At 49.6% G+C, this 15128-nt stretch overlaps 1 protein-coding gene across 1 annotated transcript; it reads left to right on the top strand.

Annotated features, from left to right (window-relative positions):
• The first annotated feature begins 7717 nt into the window (after positions 1-7717).
• On the top strand, positions 7718-12442 carry CUNH6orf52 (chromosome unknown C6orf52 homolog). Its single transcript, XM_040983993.1, has 3 exons — positions 7718-7786; positions 8184-8229; positions 12140-12442. Exons 1-3 carry the CDS (start codon positions 7718-7720, stop codon positions 12280-12282), a joined length of 258 nt encoding a protein of 85 aa, XP_040839927.1. The 3' UTR covers positions 12283-12442.
• The last annotated feature ends 2686 nt before the right edge of the window (positions 12443-15128 follow it).

Below are 15128 nucleotides of genomic sequence, written 5' to 3'. Positions count from 1 at the left end.
TGGGTTAATTTCCTGGGTTTTGAATCCCTTGGAGTTCTGCACAAAACTGTAGATGTAAATCTTTGGAGAACTTGATAAACATTTTGAAAGATTAGTGTCTCTAGGGTTGAGACCCACAATTCACTTGTTCAAAATACGGAAATGTGTCCAGAAAAGCGAACTTGAAGAGCGGCTGACAAACTGGCAGGAGAACCAGTACTATTGCCATATTTGATGTTTCCTTGGCCTTGAACATCCTGTTTCACAGAGAAGAAAGCAAGGCATTCTTATGTTATCCATGGCCACAGCAGTCACTTCCTGACTTTTTCAGATTGTAGGTTTTCAATGTCTGGAAAGAAAAAAAAAAATCGGTGCAGAATGATACACTTGTTCACCTGGGTTGGAACTGAGCACACTTCCTCTGAAACGTGTTCTTCCAAACACAGGATGTTAAAAAGCCTTTTCAGTCTGGCGACAGCCGCGCTTGCCAAGGAACAAGCCAACTTGAAAGAGTTCATTCATCAACACAGAAACCCGACAAGATTTCGGTGTGTTCTGTTTTGTTCACTTTTCAAATGAGTGATTGAAAGGCCTTTTGCGCTTGAGCCAAGATCGATGTGTTCATTGTGTCTTTACTGAGGGCTGGCTTCCTGTGATCTGGCCAAGAGAAAACAGCCAGATGCCTTTCTCGGGTGATGGCGTAAGAGCAGGTGACAGCGGCCCAGTGGAGCGCTGCTAAGGGCGCTGGAAGAATCTACCTGCTTTCCCCATGCGACAGGCAGCAGCTCCGTCCACTCCTCAGGCTGGACGGGTTAGGCGGGTTGTCTTCCCGGGCACCTTTGGTTTCTTCTATGGATAGAGCTACAAGAGAGAAAGAGAGAGAGATGGTGCCCTGCTGACCCTGGGCACTGTCCTTAGAGCCCGTCCTGGTGGAAATTTGCCTCAGTCGGCTTCGTGGGACTAACGCGAGTGCAACATGAGGGGTCTGCCTAAGGGGCTTTGACAGAGCAAAACCGTGTGAGTCCTTGCTTGTCACTGCTGTCGACTCAGCATTTGGATCGTTATTCAGTGACACTTAGGAAGGCATGTTGAGGAAGACCCCAGTGTGGTCTATGTGCCGTGGGGTCTTGCAGTGAGAGAGGAGAGCCTGGCTCAGCTCACAGCCTGGGCAGGCAGGAATGCATCGGCAAGGTGCAGGGGGAGCCAGAGGATCGAGACCTGCCAAGAGGGAGACATCCCAGCTAAGGAGGAGCCTGGCTAGTTGGAGCTGACAGCACGCTTGCTGGGGCAGACCAGCATCACCAGATGTTGCCCACAAGAGCTGCAAAGGATGAGGAATGGGGTATGAGGTTGTGCCGATCGGATATCAGGCTGGGGGACCCAGGATACTGGTCTAGCAGGAGTCTTGGCTAAAACTGGTTTCTGAGGGCCTGGCAGAAAGCCCAGGAGCCCAGCTGAAGCTTAAGACGGGGAGGGACTGGCACCACCTCATGCCATATTGGCAATCCTGGGCCCGAGTCCCACTTTGATGGCTCATGATATGGGTTACTGACACCATCATTGAAGAAGTCCCAGGCTGGGTTCAGCGCTCCCAGCTTCAATCTGGCCAAACCCCAGGCTGTTGCAGACATTTGGGGAGTGAACCACACAGTAGTGAAAGATCTCCTGTTTCGCCTGCCTTTTGAATAAATAAAAAGAAGTTTGGCTAACCAATGAATCTGTCAGGATGGAGTTTTCTTGTTCATGACTAGGAAGTCACCTTGATGTCACCTCATAGGCCAAGATAGCTGCAGAGTAACTTGCCTTCCGCCATCACATCTATGATCCCCTCATCACACTAGGTTAGGGGTCAGGATAAACATCTTCCTTCTAGCTGTGCAAATACACTGCCTGCTTAGTTTTCTTCAATCCCCATCCTATGACTCACACGGGCCACCTGGCCACACCTGGGTGCGAGGGGAGAGCCATAAAGTGTAGCCTTTAGCAGCCCTGCGTAGAACCAGGATTCTGTTACTATGGAAGGAAAGAAACCCATCTGGGGTGGGCCCCTAGCAATGTCTGCCCCTGCTGGCAATCAGCATCTCCCTGGAAGACCCAGAGCAGTCCGCTGGGCTACAAGCACCACTGTATACCCGTGCCAGCTGCCCGGCCTTGAAAATGAGGGGTGAGTGACATCATCTGGCTTGTTTCAACTCACTGTGCTCATGATTTTGAAACATTCTAGTAAATATCAAATACATCACAGAAGAGTTACTGACACACTTTATGAAAAAGACTGAACACTGAGGGTCTCTATTTGCACTTGAAGTTTCTCGCTTCGGCACTGCTGCTTGGAAACGGGCGGTGGCGGGCAATGCAGGGATGGATGCTCCCCTGTGAACCTGCAGCCCCAGAGCCCGCCTCGTTAACAAGGCGCCCGAGTAATTGGAGTGTTCAGCGAGGTGTGGGAAGCAGGGCTTTCTTGTGCCTCTTCAAAATAAAGAGCAGTGAGCCGTAGAAGCATTGCTTTCCAATTTTCCCCTGTACGTGTGCTAATGACAAAAGTATGGGACTCTACACTCCCCTGCTTCTTGAGTCTGTAACTGCTTGGCGATAAATAATGAGTTCCATCTGCAAGGGATTAAAAATAAAAGTTTCCAGGTACAAATGCCAACAGTTAACAGATAATTAGGGAGGAGACATCAGGCTACGGCGTGTGTCTTAAGGTTCTAGTTTCTAAAAGTGGCCTTTGGTCTGTTGGGATGGTGGTGATAAAGGGTGGTTGGCAAGGGCTGGTGCTGAGGCCTGGCATGTAAAGCTGCCAGCAGCATGCCAGCATCCCAGAGGGGCACTGGTTTATGTCCTGGCTGCTCTACTTCCTATCCAGCTCCCTGCCAATGAGAAAACAATGGAAGATGGCCTAACTGCTTGGGCCACTGTACCCACATGGGGAATTTTCTGGGAAAGCTCTGGGCTTTTGGTTTGAGTCTGGCCCAGTCTGAGCCATTGTGGCCATTTGGGGGATAAACCAGTGGATGGAATCAATCTCTCTCTCTCTCTCCCACCTTTGCTCACTGTAATTCTGCCTTTGAAAAACAAAAGACTCCACCGTGAACATTTCCCCACGCCGTCCATACCCTGGGTCCCGCTGGCTTCTCCGCGCCTGGCTGGAGAACGCATGTGGGAAGAACAATCTGCAGGCCACCCCAGTGCACCCCGCCCCCACCCACACCTTTGACCTTTGACCCTTTGTCAAGAAGCTCAAGCAGTTGATTGCCTACCAGGAGTAGCCACTCAGCCTAATTGCTCTAGCTCTGGGGTGGTTTTAAGGGGCGTCGGTCAGGCTTTGCCCGCACGCTGGAGTTTTCGTTGCAGAAGTAGGAACCGTGGGCTCTGCTGTCCCAGAAGCTCCTGAGCGCATGGCCAGACGGGAAAGTTTGGCAGGTTGGGGCAGAACTCGGCACAACACCTACTACCGCTGTTGGCCAAGGTGAGTAATGAAAGCCGGTAGCGTTCTGTTCCGTGACGTTTGGCAACTGGCGGTTTGCTCTTGCAGGGAGCTGTTTTTCAGTGGCTAAAGCAGACAGCATTCTTGGAGGGAACTTTCCAGAAGCAAGGAGGAGTGCAGAGGTGGGGGGCGTTGGGGAACCATTATCGTCTCACTGCTAATGCTGGGCACTGCTGTTCTTTCCCCTGCCTGCAGACTGAAGCTGGCATTCCAGCTTAGCCCAGGGTACCAGCATGGCTGCTGGTATGGACGCCAGCATGGCGCATATGTGCTTCCTGCCTACAGCAATGGCTGTGCGAGAGCCAGGGATGGAAACCACCTCCTCCGTGCGTGTGCCATCCCAGAATACGCAGCTGGAGCTTTGGGTATGACCAAGATGCCCCTTGTGAGAGTCGCTCGCTTGCCCAATGAGGTAAATGTGCTTTCCTATCTTTACAGCCCCGTGCTTCTCTGCTTACATTTCCACAGCCACCCGTGGCTTTTTTCCCCTGTTTTACTTTCTGGGAATAGAATTGATGACCTAAGGCGGAAAAGTTCTAATAGATTTCCTGAGCTGTAACTCCTCAAAAAAAAAAAAAAATCAAAACTTCAGTACAAGTTCAATATACTCATTTTTGTGATTTTGGAGTTTAGGAAACTTGACTTGCAGACAGAGAGAAAGTCTTTTCTGTTTTCCAGACACTAAATTGGGTTTGTTTTTACTGTAGCAGCAGACATAAATGTTGTTGTATTTGTTAAGCTTTTTTTTTTTCCCACCACAAATCCGAAAGCCAGACAAGTCACTCAAGGAGGTCTTTATTTCAGCAGGGGAAGTGGCCACGGGGTGGAGAGAAAGCAGAAGCAGACAGAAGAGCAGAGAGAGAGAGCAGGAGGAAAAAAAGAAAAGGGCAGAGGCATCTTTATAGCCTCCAGGTGGGCATGGGGGTGCCAGGTCAGGGATTGGCACCCCACACATGAGATGAACCCCGGGGTAAATGCCTCCATGGATTGCTGCAGCGCAGTCTAAACCTGAAGGTCACTCAGCTTACTTAGGCAAGTGGGCCTTAAGGGGGCCGAGACCTAGGAGATTTATGGTAGTGCTGGGTAAACAGGTACTCAAGGGGACCAAAAGCTAGGGGATTTAAGGTAGTGCTGGGTCTTGGGACGTGGGGGTCAGTGCGGGGATGCTATTTGAGTCTGTTCTTACAGTATTTCTAAACCACGTGGAAATAAGCTGAAGAGAGAGCTGAAGTGTCTCTTCCCTTCTCCCCGCTGGAGGAACACGTGATGGCTGTGGGTCTGTGTCTTTTAGCTCTTCCCGGCTAAGCTAGCTAAGTACAAGTGGCCAGGCTGGCTTTCTGGCGGGGAATGGAGGATGTACAGTGGAGGAGAGCTGTTGGATGGAGTGGTCCTTCCTGCTTTGCCTCTGCCTGTGGGTGTTGCTGTAAAAACTGCCTGGGTTGAAGTCACTGTCGGCCCCTCCCTTATCTGACATTTGTGAGGTTCCAGCCTCCGGAGGTGGGAGGGCTGGCTGACCTTGTGACTGCGGTGTGAGTTTGCAGTCTGTGCCTGGGGCCGGAGTGCTTGCTCCATCTACATTGCCTGGGACAGTTTAGCCAGCGGGATGGCAAGGAGGGCACGTGGCTTGAAGGGTAAAGATCTGTTAAGGGGTTCGTTGGCATTCCTGGGCCCTTTGCTGAGGTCCTTTGCTTCTGTCATTTTTCTCCCGTTATGTATGTGCAGTGGTGTTTTCTGCTTGAGGAATACCAAACTTCAGCTTACTATCTCCACTCTTGATGTTTTTTTTTTAATTTGTTTAATTTTTTTTTAAATTCATTTGTATTCATTTGAGTGTGGTCAAGAGGCAGATAGACAGACACAACCCCTATTTTCTGGTTTATTCCATCAAGTTGCCTGTGACCTCCAGGGCTGTGCCATGCTGAACCCAGGAGCTGGGAACCAAATCTAGATTTCCCGACACACATGGCGGGCCAAGTACTGGAGGCATTCCTGCTACCTTCCAACCTGAGCAGGAACTTAGGCAGGCAGCCCACGCTCAAAGCCCAGCACTGACACAGGGTGCAGGCAGCCCACGCTCAAAGCCCGGCACCGACACGGGGTGCAGGCAGCCCACGCTCAAAGCCCGGCACCGACACGGGGTGCAGGCAGCCCACGCTCAAAGCCCAGCACTGACACGGGGTGCAGGCAGCCCACGCTCAAAGCCCAGCACTGACACGGGGTGCAGGCAGCCCACTGGCGTCTTGGCTGCTGTGCCAAGCACCTGCCTCCAGCTCTCGGTTCTTAAAACCTGTATTTTCTTGACAGATTTTGACCCAGAGTTTTTGTTTTTGTTTTCTTTTCCCTGAAACTGTTTGACTTGTGCCTCTTGTATAGAGCATCTTGTTAATTTTATTTTTCTTTCAGCAGATGTTTGATACTATGTCACTTTTTCCCTTTTCTCTTTTTTAAAATTTTTCCACTGTTGTCTGGATCTTAGCACAGTTTTTTTTTTTTTATCCTTTCCTTTCCATTTTTTTCCTGGTTCTTTTTGGGCTCGTCTTTCTGGCTACTTATGGCTACTTCTGAAGACTTATTTGTTTTTATTGGAAAGGCAGATTTACAGAGAGAAGGAGAGACAGAGAAATCTTCCATCTACTGGTTCACTCCCCAAATGGCCAAAATAGACAGAGCTGAGCCGATCAAAAGCAAGGATCCAGGAGCCTCCTCCAGGTCTCTCACATGGATGCAGGGTCCCAAGGCTTTGGGCCGTCCTCCACTGCTTTCCCAGGCCACAAGCAGGGAGCTGGATGGGAAGTGGGGCAGCTGGGACACAAATTGGCACCCGTAAGTGATGCCAGTGCTTCCAGAGAGATTGGCCAACTGAGCCATCGCACCAGCCCTTACTGAGGATGACTTCTACATCTTGAAATAGGGAAAGTATAAGCTAGGAGTGTATTGTCTACTTCAGCAATAACAAGTTTTTCTTTCCACTCATAAGAACTTGAGAAAATTTCCTGGGGCCAGGCTCTTGTGATGCCAGTATCCCAGAATCCCTCTTCCCAGAATTCGCTTCCTGCTAACGCACCTGGGGAAGCAGCAGATGGCCCAAGAGCTTGTCCTCTGCCATCCCCGTGGGAGACCTAGATGCAGCTCCGGGCTCCTGCCTAGGCCCAGCCCAGCTGTGGCTGCTTGGAAAATAAAGGGGTAGCTGAAAGTTTGTCTCCACCTCCTCCTTCTCAACTTGCCTTTCAAATAAATCTTCAAAACAAATGAAAACCAACGTCCCCTCTTCCTCATTCTGCAAAACCCTTCTGTCTTGTTCTTCTTGGCACATGCTGGGATTTTTTTTTTAGTTCCTTCTCCAGTTGGAGTATGCCTGCGTCAGGCATTCTAGCCTTCTTGTGGCCATGCTCAGCTATCTGCCTGCCGTGCTGCTGGGTGTTGCTTCCTGGCAAGCCGGGCAGCCAGTGGAAGAACAGAAGGCTCATGGTGGGTCTTGTCCTCACTTTGGCCTTTTCCTAAGAAATTGTGTTTGCTGTGAGGTACCAGGGCCCAGCGTCCTGTTTCCCCCAACGCACACACACACACCCCACATAGCACCCCCCCATCCCTTCTGCGTTGGCCTCTATTCCTAGCTCTTATCTCCAAATTAAGGGGTTGCATCCCCAGAGTGCCCTGTCCTTGACATTAGGGGAAGTAGATGGCTTGGACGTATGTTTCAGGTCTTTAGGATCCGTCAGCATAGCCTTCCTGGGCTATCACAGTGACACCTGTTGTAGACAGGCTGTCCCCATGCGCAGCCGCAGTGTGTCCTGCCCAAGGCGCCCTCAGACCGGGGCGAATGCTCTGTCTCCACACAGTGTCAGCTCCCGCAACCCAGGACTTCAAGGAACTCAACTGACAGGAACACACAGAACCACAGGGTTGCTTGTTCAGTGTGTTCTATATAGGAAAGGCCTCCCTTAAGCCCAGGTTCTTGGCTCCTTTCTTAACTCAGTGCAGTTTGGTGAAATGTGTGGTAACTGTATCCTTTGTTTTCTAAACCAGGATGTATTTCAGAGTGAAGACAGGTGCTTTCAGGTGGTGAATCTTCATCTCCATTTTTGCCTTGCTAATGAAGGGAACCTTAAAAGCAAGCTCACCAGCACTGTGAGCCGTAGCATCCCTTTCTGGATAGGGTAGACCTTTGAGGACAGAGGGGCGTGCTTAGAAAAGATGAGTTCCTAGCAGGTGCCCAGAGAAGGGAGTCACAAGTACATTTGCTGCTGCAGCATGGCTAACGGGTTCCACATCATCCAGTTGAGACAGACTTCACGAATGCTTCTGGAATTCTCTCGTGGTGTAAGAGTGCGATGGATTGGTCTGGGTCTCCATGGCCTGCACCCTTCATGGAGCACCCGGCATCCTGGGTGTGTTCTCAGCCAGGGGTGAAGGCGTGAAGAGGATGGACTTGTGGGGTCTATGCAGGTTGTCTCTGGAGGGAAGGAAAGGGAAGCCTTTGATGGGCTTGCTGCATCTTTGTGCCTTTTCTTGTGCCTCAGTTTACCCATTCCATAACTGCGGTATTATCATTGAAAGCTTCTGCTCAGAGAAAAACAAATGAAATTTGATCTATAGGGGGAAATGAGCACTTTAGACATTGTTGAGCTATAAATTGCCAGCTCATCCCCATTGCGTGCATTGAGTTTAAACATGTAGATAATAGCACTTGTTCTTAAGGGACTGATTTTCATCATAGGAAACCACAGGTCTGGCCAAAAACCAAGATGAAGACCCACTGGAAGGTAAGGCAGGCCTGGTGTAGGGGTGGCTGAAAACAAAACCAAACCCCACTTCTAGTTTCCTCTTCCCCTTCACCTGTTAGAAACTAAACTTCATTTCTAGGTTCCTCATTCACTAGTTAGAAACAGAACCCCTATTGGAAAATGTCAACACTCATGTGCCTAATCTGTCTGTGATAACTGATAATCTGCCTGCTGGCATGAGCTGCTGCTTGGGGAACTATGTGAGCACGCTTCACTCACCGGGTCCTACCTCCTGCGTCAGAAAGTAGATGCAGTACCAGGAGGTGCCTGTGGCCTTGACCGCCCAGCTTGCTCCAGGGTGGTCGGCATCCAGGGTCCTCTCGTAGCAGCTTATGCCAGTGCTGCTTGGTTTTCTTGGTCTGTTTGTCCAAGGAGGGCCCTGTATCTACATGCATCTTATCTGAGGAAGGGAAGGAAGTGAGCTGCTTCGTTCAGTACAGTTACAAGAAAGAGGAACGGCAATACGGGGAGCAGGTCTGTGCTTTGGAGGGTCCCTGTGATCTCCTTCTCCAACAGAAGCCCCTGTCCCCTCCAGACACACCCACGTTCATGGCTTTGGTGATTTATATGTATGTTTTATAGATATGTCAGTCTCTGTGACCCCGCCTGCGATGGCCAACAGCATTTGCATGTTAGTAGATGCTCAATGTTGAAATGAAATGAACTTAATACATTGTAAAGACTGGTGTATTTGAAAGTCAGAACTACATAGGGTTAAAGTTCTCGCCTTGAACGCCCTAGGATCCCATAAGGGCACCAGTTCTAATCCTGGCAGCCCCACTTCCCATCCAGCTCCCTGCCTGTGGCCTAGGAAAGCAGTGGAGGACGGCCCAAAGCCTTGGGACCCTGCACCCACTTGGCAGACCCAGAAGGAACTCTTGGTTCTTGGCTTCAGATCAGCTCAGCTCCAGCCATTGTAGCTGCTTGAGGAATGAACCAGCAGATAGAAGATCTGTCTGTCTCTCCGTAAATCTGACTTTCCAATAAAAATAAATCTTTAAAAAAACGAAAGAACTACATAGAGAAAAGGGGAGTTGGATCTCCCTTCCACTGTCTTAGTCTCTCGATGGCTACAATAGCCAGGGTTGTACCAGGCCAAAGCCAGGAGCCACAAGTTTCATCTGGGTCTCCTCAGATAGATGTAATAGGGGCTCAATTACTGTTCCATCTTCTGTTGGTCTCCTGGGGGCATGAGCAGGCAGCTGCATCAGAAGTGGAACAGCTAGGATTCAAACCGGCACCCACATGAAGTGCTGGCGTCACAGGTGGCAGTTTAGCCCACTGTGCCACAAAAGTGACTCACACTGATTGATTTCAAATTACATACTTGATATAATTAATTACATCAATATACCAATTATATCAAATATATATATTTCAAATTATAAAATTTGAAATCTTCCTAAGCTATCAGGTGGTTCTCGTTTTTAGTACTATGATTTACATAGGAACTAAGGGTGTTTATTTCAGTGCCGGGGAATTTCTTTGAGGTTAGAGTGTAAGCCTGCTCTGCCTACCTTAATCAGATCATCAGTTATGCAGATAATCTACAACAAATGGAGTGAAAAAGACCCCCTCTGGATCCAGGCTCGCACTTACAAGCCCTACAATTCCAGAGAAATGTCTGCAGGGTGGTGTTGGTCTCCCCTTCTGCAATGGGAAGACATAAAACATGTGTGAGGATGATACCTAAAGTGTAGCTGTATTCTTTTTTTTTTTTTTTTTTTTTGGAAAGTGGATCAAATTTTGAGGGAGAAGAGACAAAGATATTACATCTGCTGGTTCACTTCCCAAATGGCCACAACTTCCAAAGCTGAGCCAATCTAAAGCCAGAAGCCAGGAGCTTATTTTGGGTCTCCCAAGTGTGTCTGGGCTCCCAAGACTTTGGGTTATCCTTGGCTGCTTTCCCAGGCAACAAGCAGAGAGCTGGATGGGAAGTGAAGCAGCTGGGACATGAACCGGTGACCATATGGGATCCTAGAAATTTCCAGGTGAGGATTTGGCCATTGAGCCATTGTGCTCGGCCCACGTCTGCGTTTTCCTGAATGGTTTCTGACATATAGTAATCCCTCAACTGTCAGCTGGCCATCAGTCTGGCGTAACACTGTCCAGCAGAAATGCACTAGGAAGCCACCCACACAAGGAATGTTATACCTTCTAGTAGGCCAGTTCTAAAGAAGAGAAAAATCCAAGAGACAAGTACAATTTTAATACTTCATCTAATCCATCCATTACCAACTAAATGTTTGTGTCCCCTAAATTCGTGCTGGCCCGAAGCCCCCAAGGTGAAGGTTTTGGGAGATGAGTTTTCTGGAGCTGAGCAGGGTAAGATGAGGTGGTGAGGCTGGAGCCCTCGGGAATGGGATTGGTGCCTGCATAGAAGCCACGAGTGTGCTGTATACTTTCAGAGGGCTCCATCTGGGGAGGGCGCAGCATCCAGCCTGTTTGTACCCAAAAGGCCTTCACCAAAGCCTAACCATGCTGGCACCCTGACCTTGGCAACTGTGGAAAGACTGTGTCCTGTTACTACTTTTTTTTTAAGGTTTATTTAATCTTATTGGAAAGGCGGATTTACAGAGAAAAGGAGAACACAGGTCTTCCATCCACTGATTTACTCCCTCAATGACTGCAACGGCCAGAACTGAGCCAGTCCAAAGCCAGAAGCCAGGAGCTTCTTCTGGGTCTCCCACGTGGGTGCAGGGTCCCAAGGCTTTGGGCCGTCCTCCACTGCTTTCCCAGGCCACAAGCAGGGAGCTGGATGGGAAGTGGAGCAGCTGGAACATGAACTGGCACCTCTTTGGGATGCTGGCATCCCAGATGGTGCTCAACCCACCGCATTGCCGGCCCCGTTGTCTCAATTCTCAAGAGGAAATACAGAAGGCTCCTGCACACTTGGCTGGGCCTACTGTGGCTCACACAGTCTGTTTTCTCACAGTTCTTGGGGGCTGGAAATCTCCATTGACCCAATTTCTGGTAGATTTGGTGAGGCCCCTTCTGGGCTGAGAGCCCCACCTTGCTGGGCCCCCTGGGGACTTCTTGGTATGTGTAGGCTGGAAAAGAGAACTGAGTTTCCTCATGGAATTCCATCATGACCCACCCTTATGAAGGCCCCCTTCACATTGGAGGGCAGGGCTTCCACTGGGGAGTGGGTGGCAGTGGGGGGCTTGGGACACACACATGTGCACCCCGAGAGGCATGCAGATAAACAGCATGAATCCTCCACAGTGTTAGGAAGCAAATTGTCATCCCAAGTGGATTAAGGCTCACCGAAGATGTGGCTTTTTCAGTTATGTCCAGATCTAGGAGATGAAAAGGTAGATTAAATACTTTAAAAAAAAAAAAAAAAGACCTGGGGACCTTTGGAAATCTGCCAGCTTGAACTGACAGTCACCTCTACTGCCTTCTTGGTAACTGCACACCAGCCCCTGTCACAGGGCTTCAAGTTCAAGTTTCAAAGATAAGAGGCCAGGTCCTCCTGTTTCTCAATTACAACAGGTGTGTGAACCAAGCAGCTAGTCTTCCAACGGCCAGCCCTAAGACCCCTGGTGTGGGCTCAGTGTTTGGACCAACAGATGCCCCGAACTTGAAGCTCATCACCAGCTCTCCCCTTCATTTTGTGTTTTCCCTACATTGATTTCATCTCCAAGGCCTCTCTTGGATCTGCTTGCTTTTCTCCCTCCCTGTCAGCACCTCTGTGCTTCTGGGGCCGTGATGCCACTTCCTTCACGGCTTAAGTCTCTCTTTTCAAGAAGCCTTTTGGAAACACAACATTTACACATGTTAAATGCCTCATATTTCCTGCTAAGGCTAGTCCAAAAGTCTCGCGTTTGGCCCATTCCAGATGGCCAAATTCTGGTTTCAAATTCATGTTGGTCATTGGCTTCTACAGATCCCAACCTTCATTTGAATGTGGAAGCATTAAACAAAGAATTTATGGCCAAAAGTGAAGAACTCTACGATCTCCTCATGAACTGTCACTGGCAGCCTCTGGACTCGGTTGAGTCGAACATCCCGGACAACAGCCTGGAGTGAATTCGGGCATTCATTAAACTCCCCAGTGGTTGGATTCTTTTTTTTTTTTTTTTTTTTTTGAGGGGGAGGGAGTTGTCCCAGGAATATTCTGGATTCTGCAAATAAATATAAACTTCCTAGACTCAAATGTGATTGACATGATAAAATAGTATGTGAAATATATTTTGTCACTTTTTTTTTAAGATTTTTTTTTATTACAAAGTCAGATATACAGAGAGGAGGAGAGACAGAGAGGAAGATCTTCCGTCCGATGATTCACTCCCCAAGTGACCGCAACAGCCGGTACTGATCTGAAGCCGGGAACCAGGAACCTCTTCTGGGTCTCCCACATGGATGCAGGGTCCCAAGGCTTTGGGCCATCCTCGACTGCCTTCCCAGGCCACAGGCAGGGATCTGGATGGGAAGTGGAGCTGCCGGGATTAGAACCGGCGCCCATATGGGATCCTGGGGCATTCAAGGCAAGGACCTTAGCTGCTAAGCCACGCCACCAGGTCCAGTAATTTTTTTTTTAAAGATTTATTTTATTGCAAAGTCTGATATACAGAGAGGAAGATCTTCTGTCCAATGATTCACTCCCTAAGGGGCCACAACGGCTGGACTTTAACCACTAGGCCGCCACGCTGTTTCACTGTTAGAAGTGTATTAAGTCAGTTCCAGAGCTCCTGTGACTCATGGGGAATGTGCTGGGCTGTAAGACATTAGAGGATATGTTGAGTGAGTTGGGTTTGAGCTGAGTCCACTCGGGCCTGAGCTACCCTGGTGTTCCTGTGGTCGGGTGACACAAGCTCGCACGTGTCCTATCTGGAAGATCCGAGAGCTTTCAAAGTTGAGAGCTGTAGTGCTCTCCTCTGTTTGCTCACTCCCCCAGTTGTCTCTAGGGACTGGAACTGGAGTCGGCCAAAGCTGGGAGCCAAGGCTACAGTCTCTCTCCCATGTGTGCATCAGGGCCAGGGACCTGAGCCATTGTTGCCTCCCAGGGTCCACATTAGCAGGAATCGGGAATTGAGCCGGGATTTGAACCCAGGTTTTCCAAGTGTGGATGGTGAGTGGTCCAAGTGGAAAATATTTGCCTGTTTTACATTTTGAAAAGACAGAGATGTTGATTTCCTGTCAGCTATAGCACTCTCCAGTTGCCGGCAACAGGTAGGGCTAGGCCAGGTCAAAGACAGAAGCTGAAAACTCCATCCATGTTCCCCTCATCCCCCCGGTGGCAGGAACTCAAGTGCTTGGACCATCCCTGGCTAGCTTCTACAGTGCCCGTTAGCAGAAAGCAGGACTGGAAGCAGGATACTTAGAACTTGAGCTAGCACCCAATATGGGATGTAGGTTCCCCAAGCGAGAACCCGACTCTTATACCAAATGTTTACCCTTGAACTGGAAGTTTGAGCTCCATTTTCTGACCCTCCAGTATGCTCTGTGAAGTAGCTCTGCAGGAGGGAAGAAGGGACAGTGAAGATGAATTGTCTGTACTGAATGTGAATCTTGTGACTTGAAGTCTAGAAGACCAGAAGTAGAGTTGATCGGACTGTGTACACTGAGAAAGCCAGCCTTCTCTTCTGAAGGTTGCCTGACCGATACTAACCCTTGGGCTAATGGGGCTCGAGCACCCACATTCCATGTCGAGGGCTAGGTGGCCTACGGCTGCCAGAAAGTGGCTTCCTCTGCCTGATGGCATGGACCAGGTCTCTGCCAGAAAGTGGCTTCCTCTGCCTGATGGCATGGACCAGGTCTCTGCTAGAAAGTGGCTTCCTCTGCCTGATGGCATGGACCAGGTCTCTGCCAGAAAGTGGCTTCCTCTGCCTGATGGCATGGACTAGGTCTCTGCCAGAAAGTGGCTTCCTCTGCCTGATGGCATGGACCAGGTCTCTGCCAGAAAGTGGCTTCCTCTGCCTGATGGCATGGACCAGGTCTCTGCCAGAAAGTGGCTTCCTTTGCCTGATGGCATGGACCAGGTCTCCCAGTCCCGGCACTAGTTGCTTTTTGGGGCCCAGCCAATGCCTTCCTCCCAGGACTGTCTTGAGCATGGTCCTGCTCTCTACCCACTAGATGTCAGTAGCATCCTTGTACCCCTGATGTGACAACTAGAATGTCTGTGGACAGTGCCCAGGTCCCCCGGAACCACTGGAGTAGGGTTAGATGTTTGGATGTTTTTCAAACTGGATCAGAATCTTTCGGAAACCTTGTGATGTGTATGTTTATTATACATTATAAATATATAAATAAACTTGTGTGTATGTGTGAGTATATGTGTATACCTATAGCTAGTTAGGGAAAGGCTGAGTTAGAGATCTTCCGACCACTGACTGACCTGCCTTGCATGACCACAGCAGCCAGAGCTGGGCCAGGCTGAAGGCAGGAAAGCCAGGAACACCGTGCAGGTTTCCTAATTGGGTGCCAGGTCCTAAGCCCTTAGGCCATCTTACCCTGCTTTCCCAGAAACAGATTCTTAAGCATCTTCCTGAAAATTAGATTCAACCGATGTGGGGTAGCACCCAAAGATTTTCAGTTCTCTAAAATGTTTCTGAGCAGTGATGCCGCTGTTGGTGTAGATACCGCACTGTGAAAACCACAGGCCCAGGGAAATCTTCGACTAGCTTCGTTTCGCTCTATCTAGGGCAGCAAGATGAACTTCCTGTTTCATGTTGCCATCCCTGACGTACAGTGTGCAAGCACCCCCTTTCCCCAACAGCACCCCAAAGCTCTGACTTACCAGGGATCCACCCCCCTGCTCCAGCCATGTGTGTGCTTGGAACCCAGGCCCAGCCCAGGCTGTTCCTCTTCGCAGGGTCTGAGCTCTGCTGCTGGTGATCAACATAGAGAAAAGATACTGGCTATGAACTTGGAGG

The sequence above is a fragment of the Ochotona curzoniae genome, unplaced genomic scaffold, assembly GCF_017591425.1.
Source record: "Ochotona curzoniae isolate NIBS_2020 unplaced genomic scaffold, NIBS_Ocur_1.0 contig_4064, whole genome shotgun sequence".
Taxonomy (NCBI): domain Eukaryota; kingdom Metazoa; phylum Chordata; class Mammalia; order Lagomorpha; family Ochotonidae; genus Ochotona; species Ochotona curzoniae.
This window is presented reverse-complemented; position numbering and strand designations above follow the sequence as displayed.

Coding starts and splice junctions, on each gene's coding strand:
- CUNH6orf52 (XM_040983993.1), top strand. CDS start 7,718: ATGGCTAACGGGTTCCACATCATCCAGTTGAGACAGACTTCACGAATG. Junction 7,787..8,183: donor TTCTGGAATTCTCTCGTGGT/GTAAGAGTGCGA, acceptor TTTTCATCATAG/GAAACCACAGGTCTGGCCAA. Junction 8,230..12,139: donor AGATGAAGACCCACTGGAAG/GTAAGGCAGGCC, acceptor TGGCTTCTACAG/ATCCCAACCTTCATTTGAAT.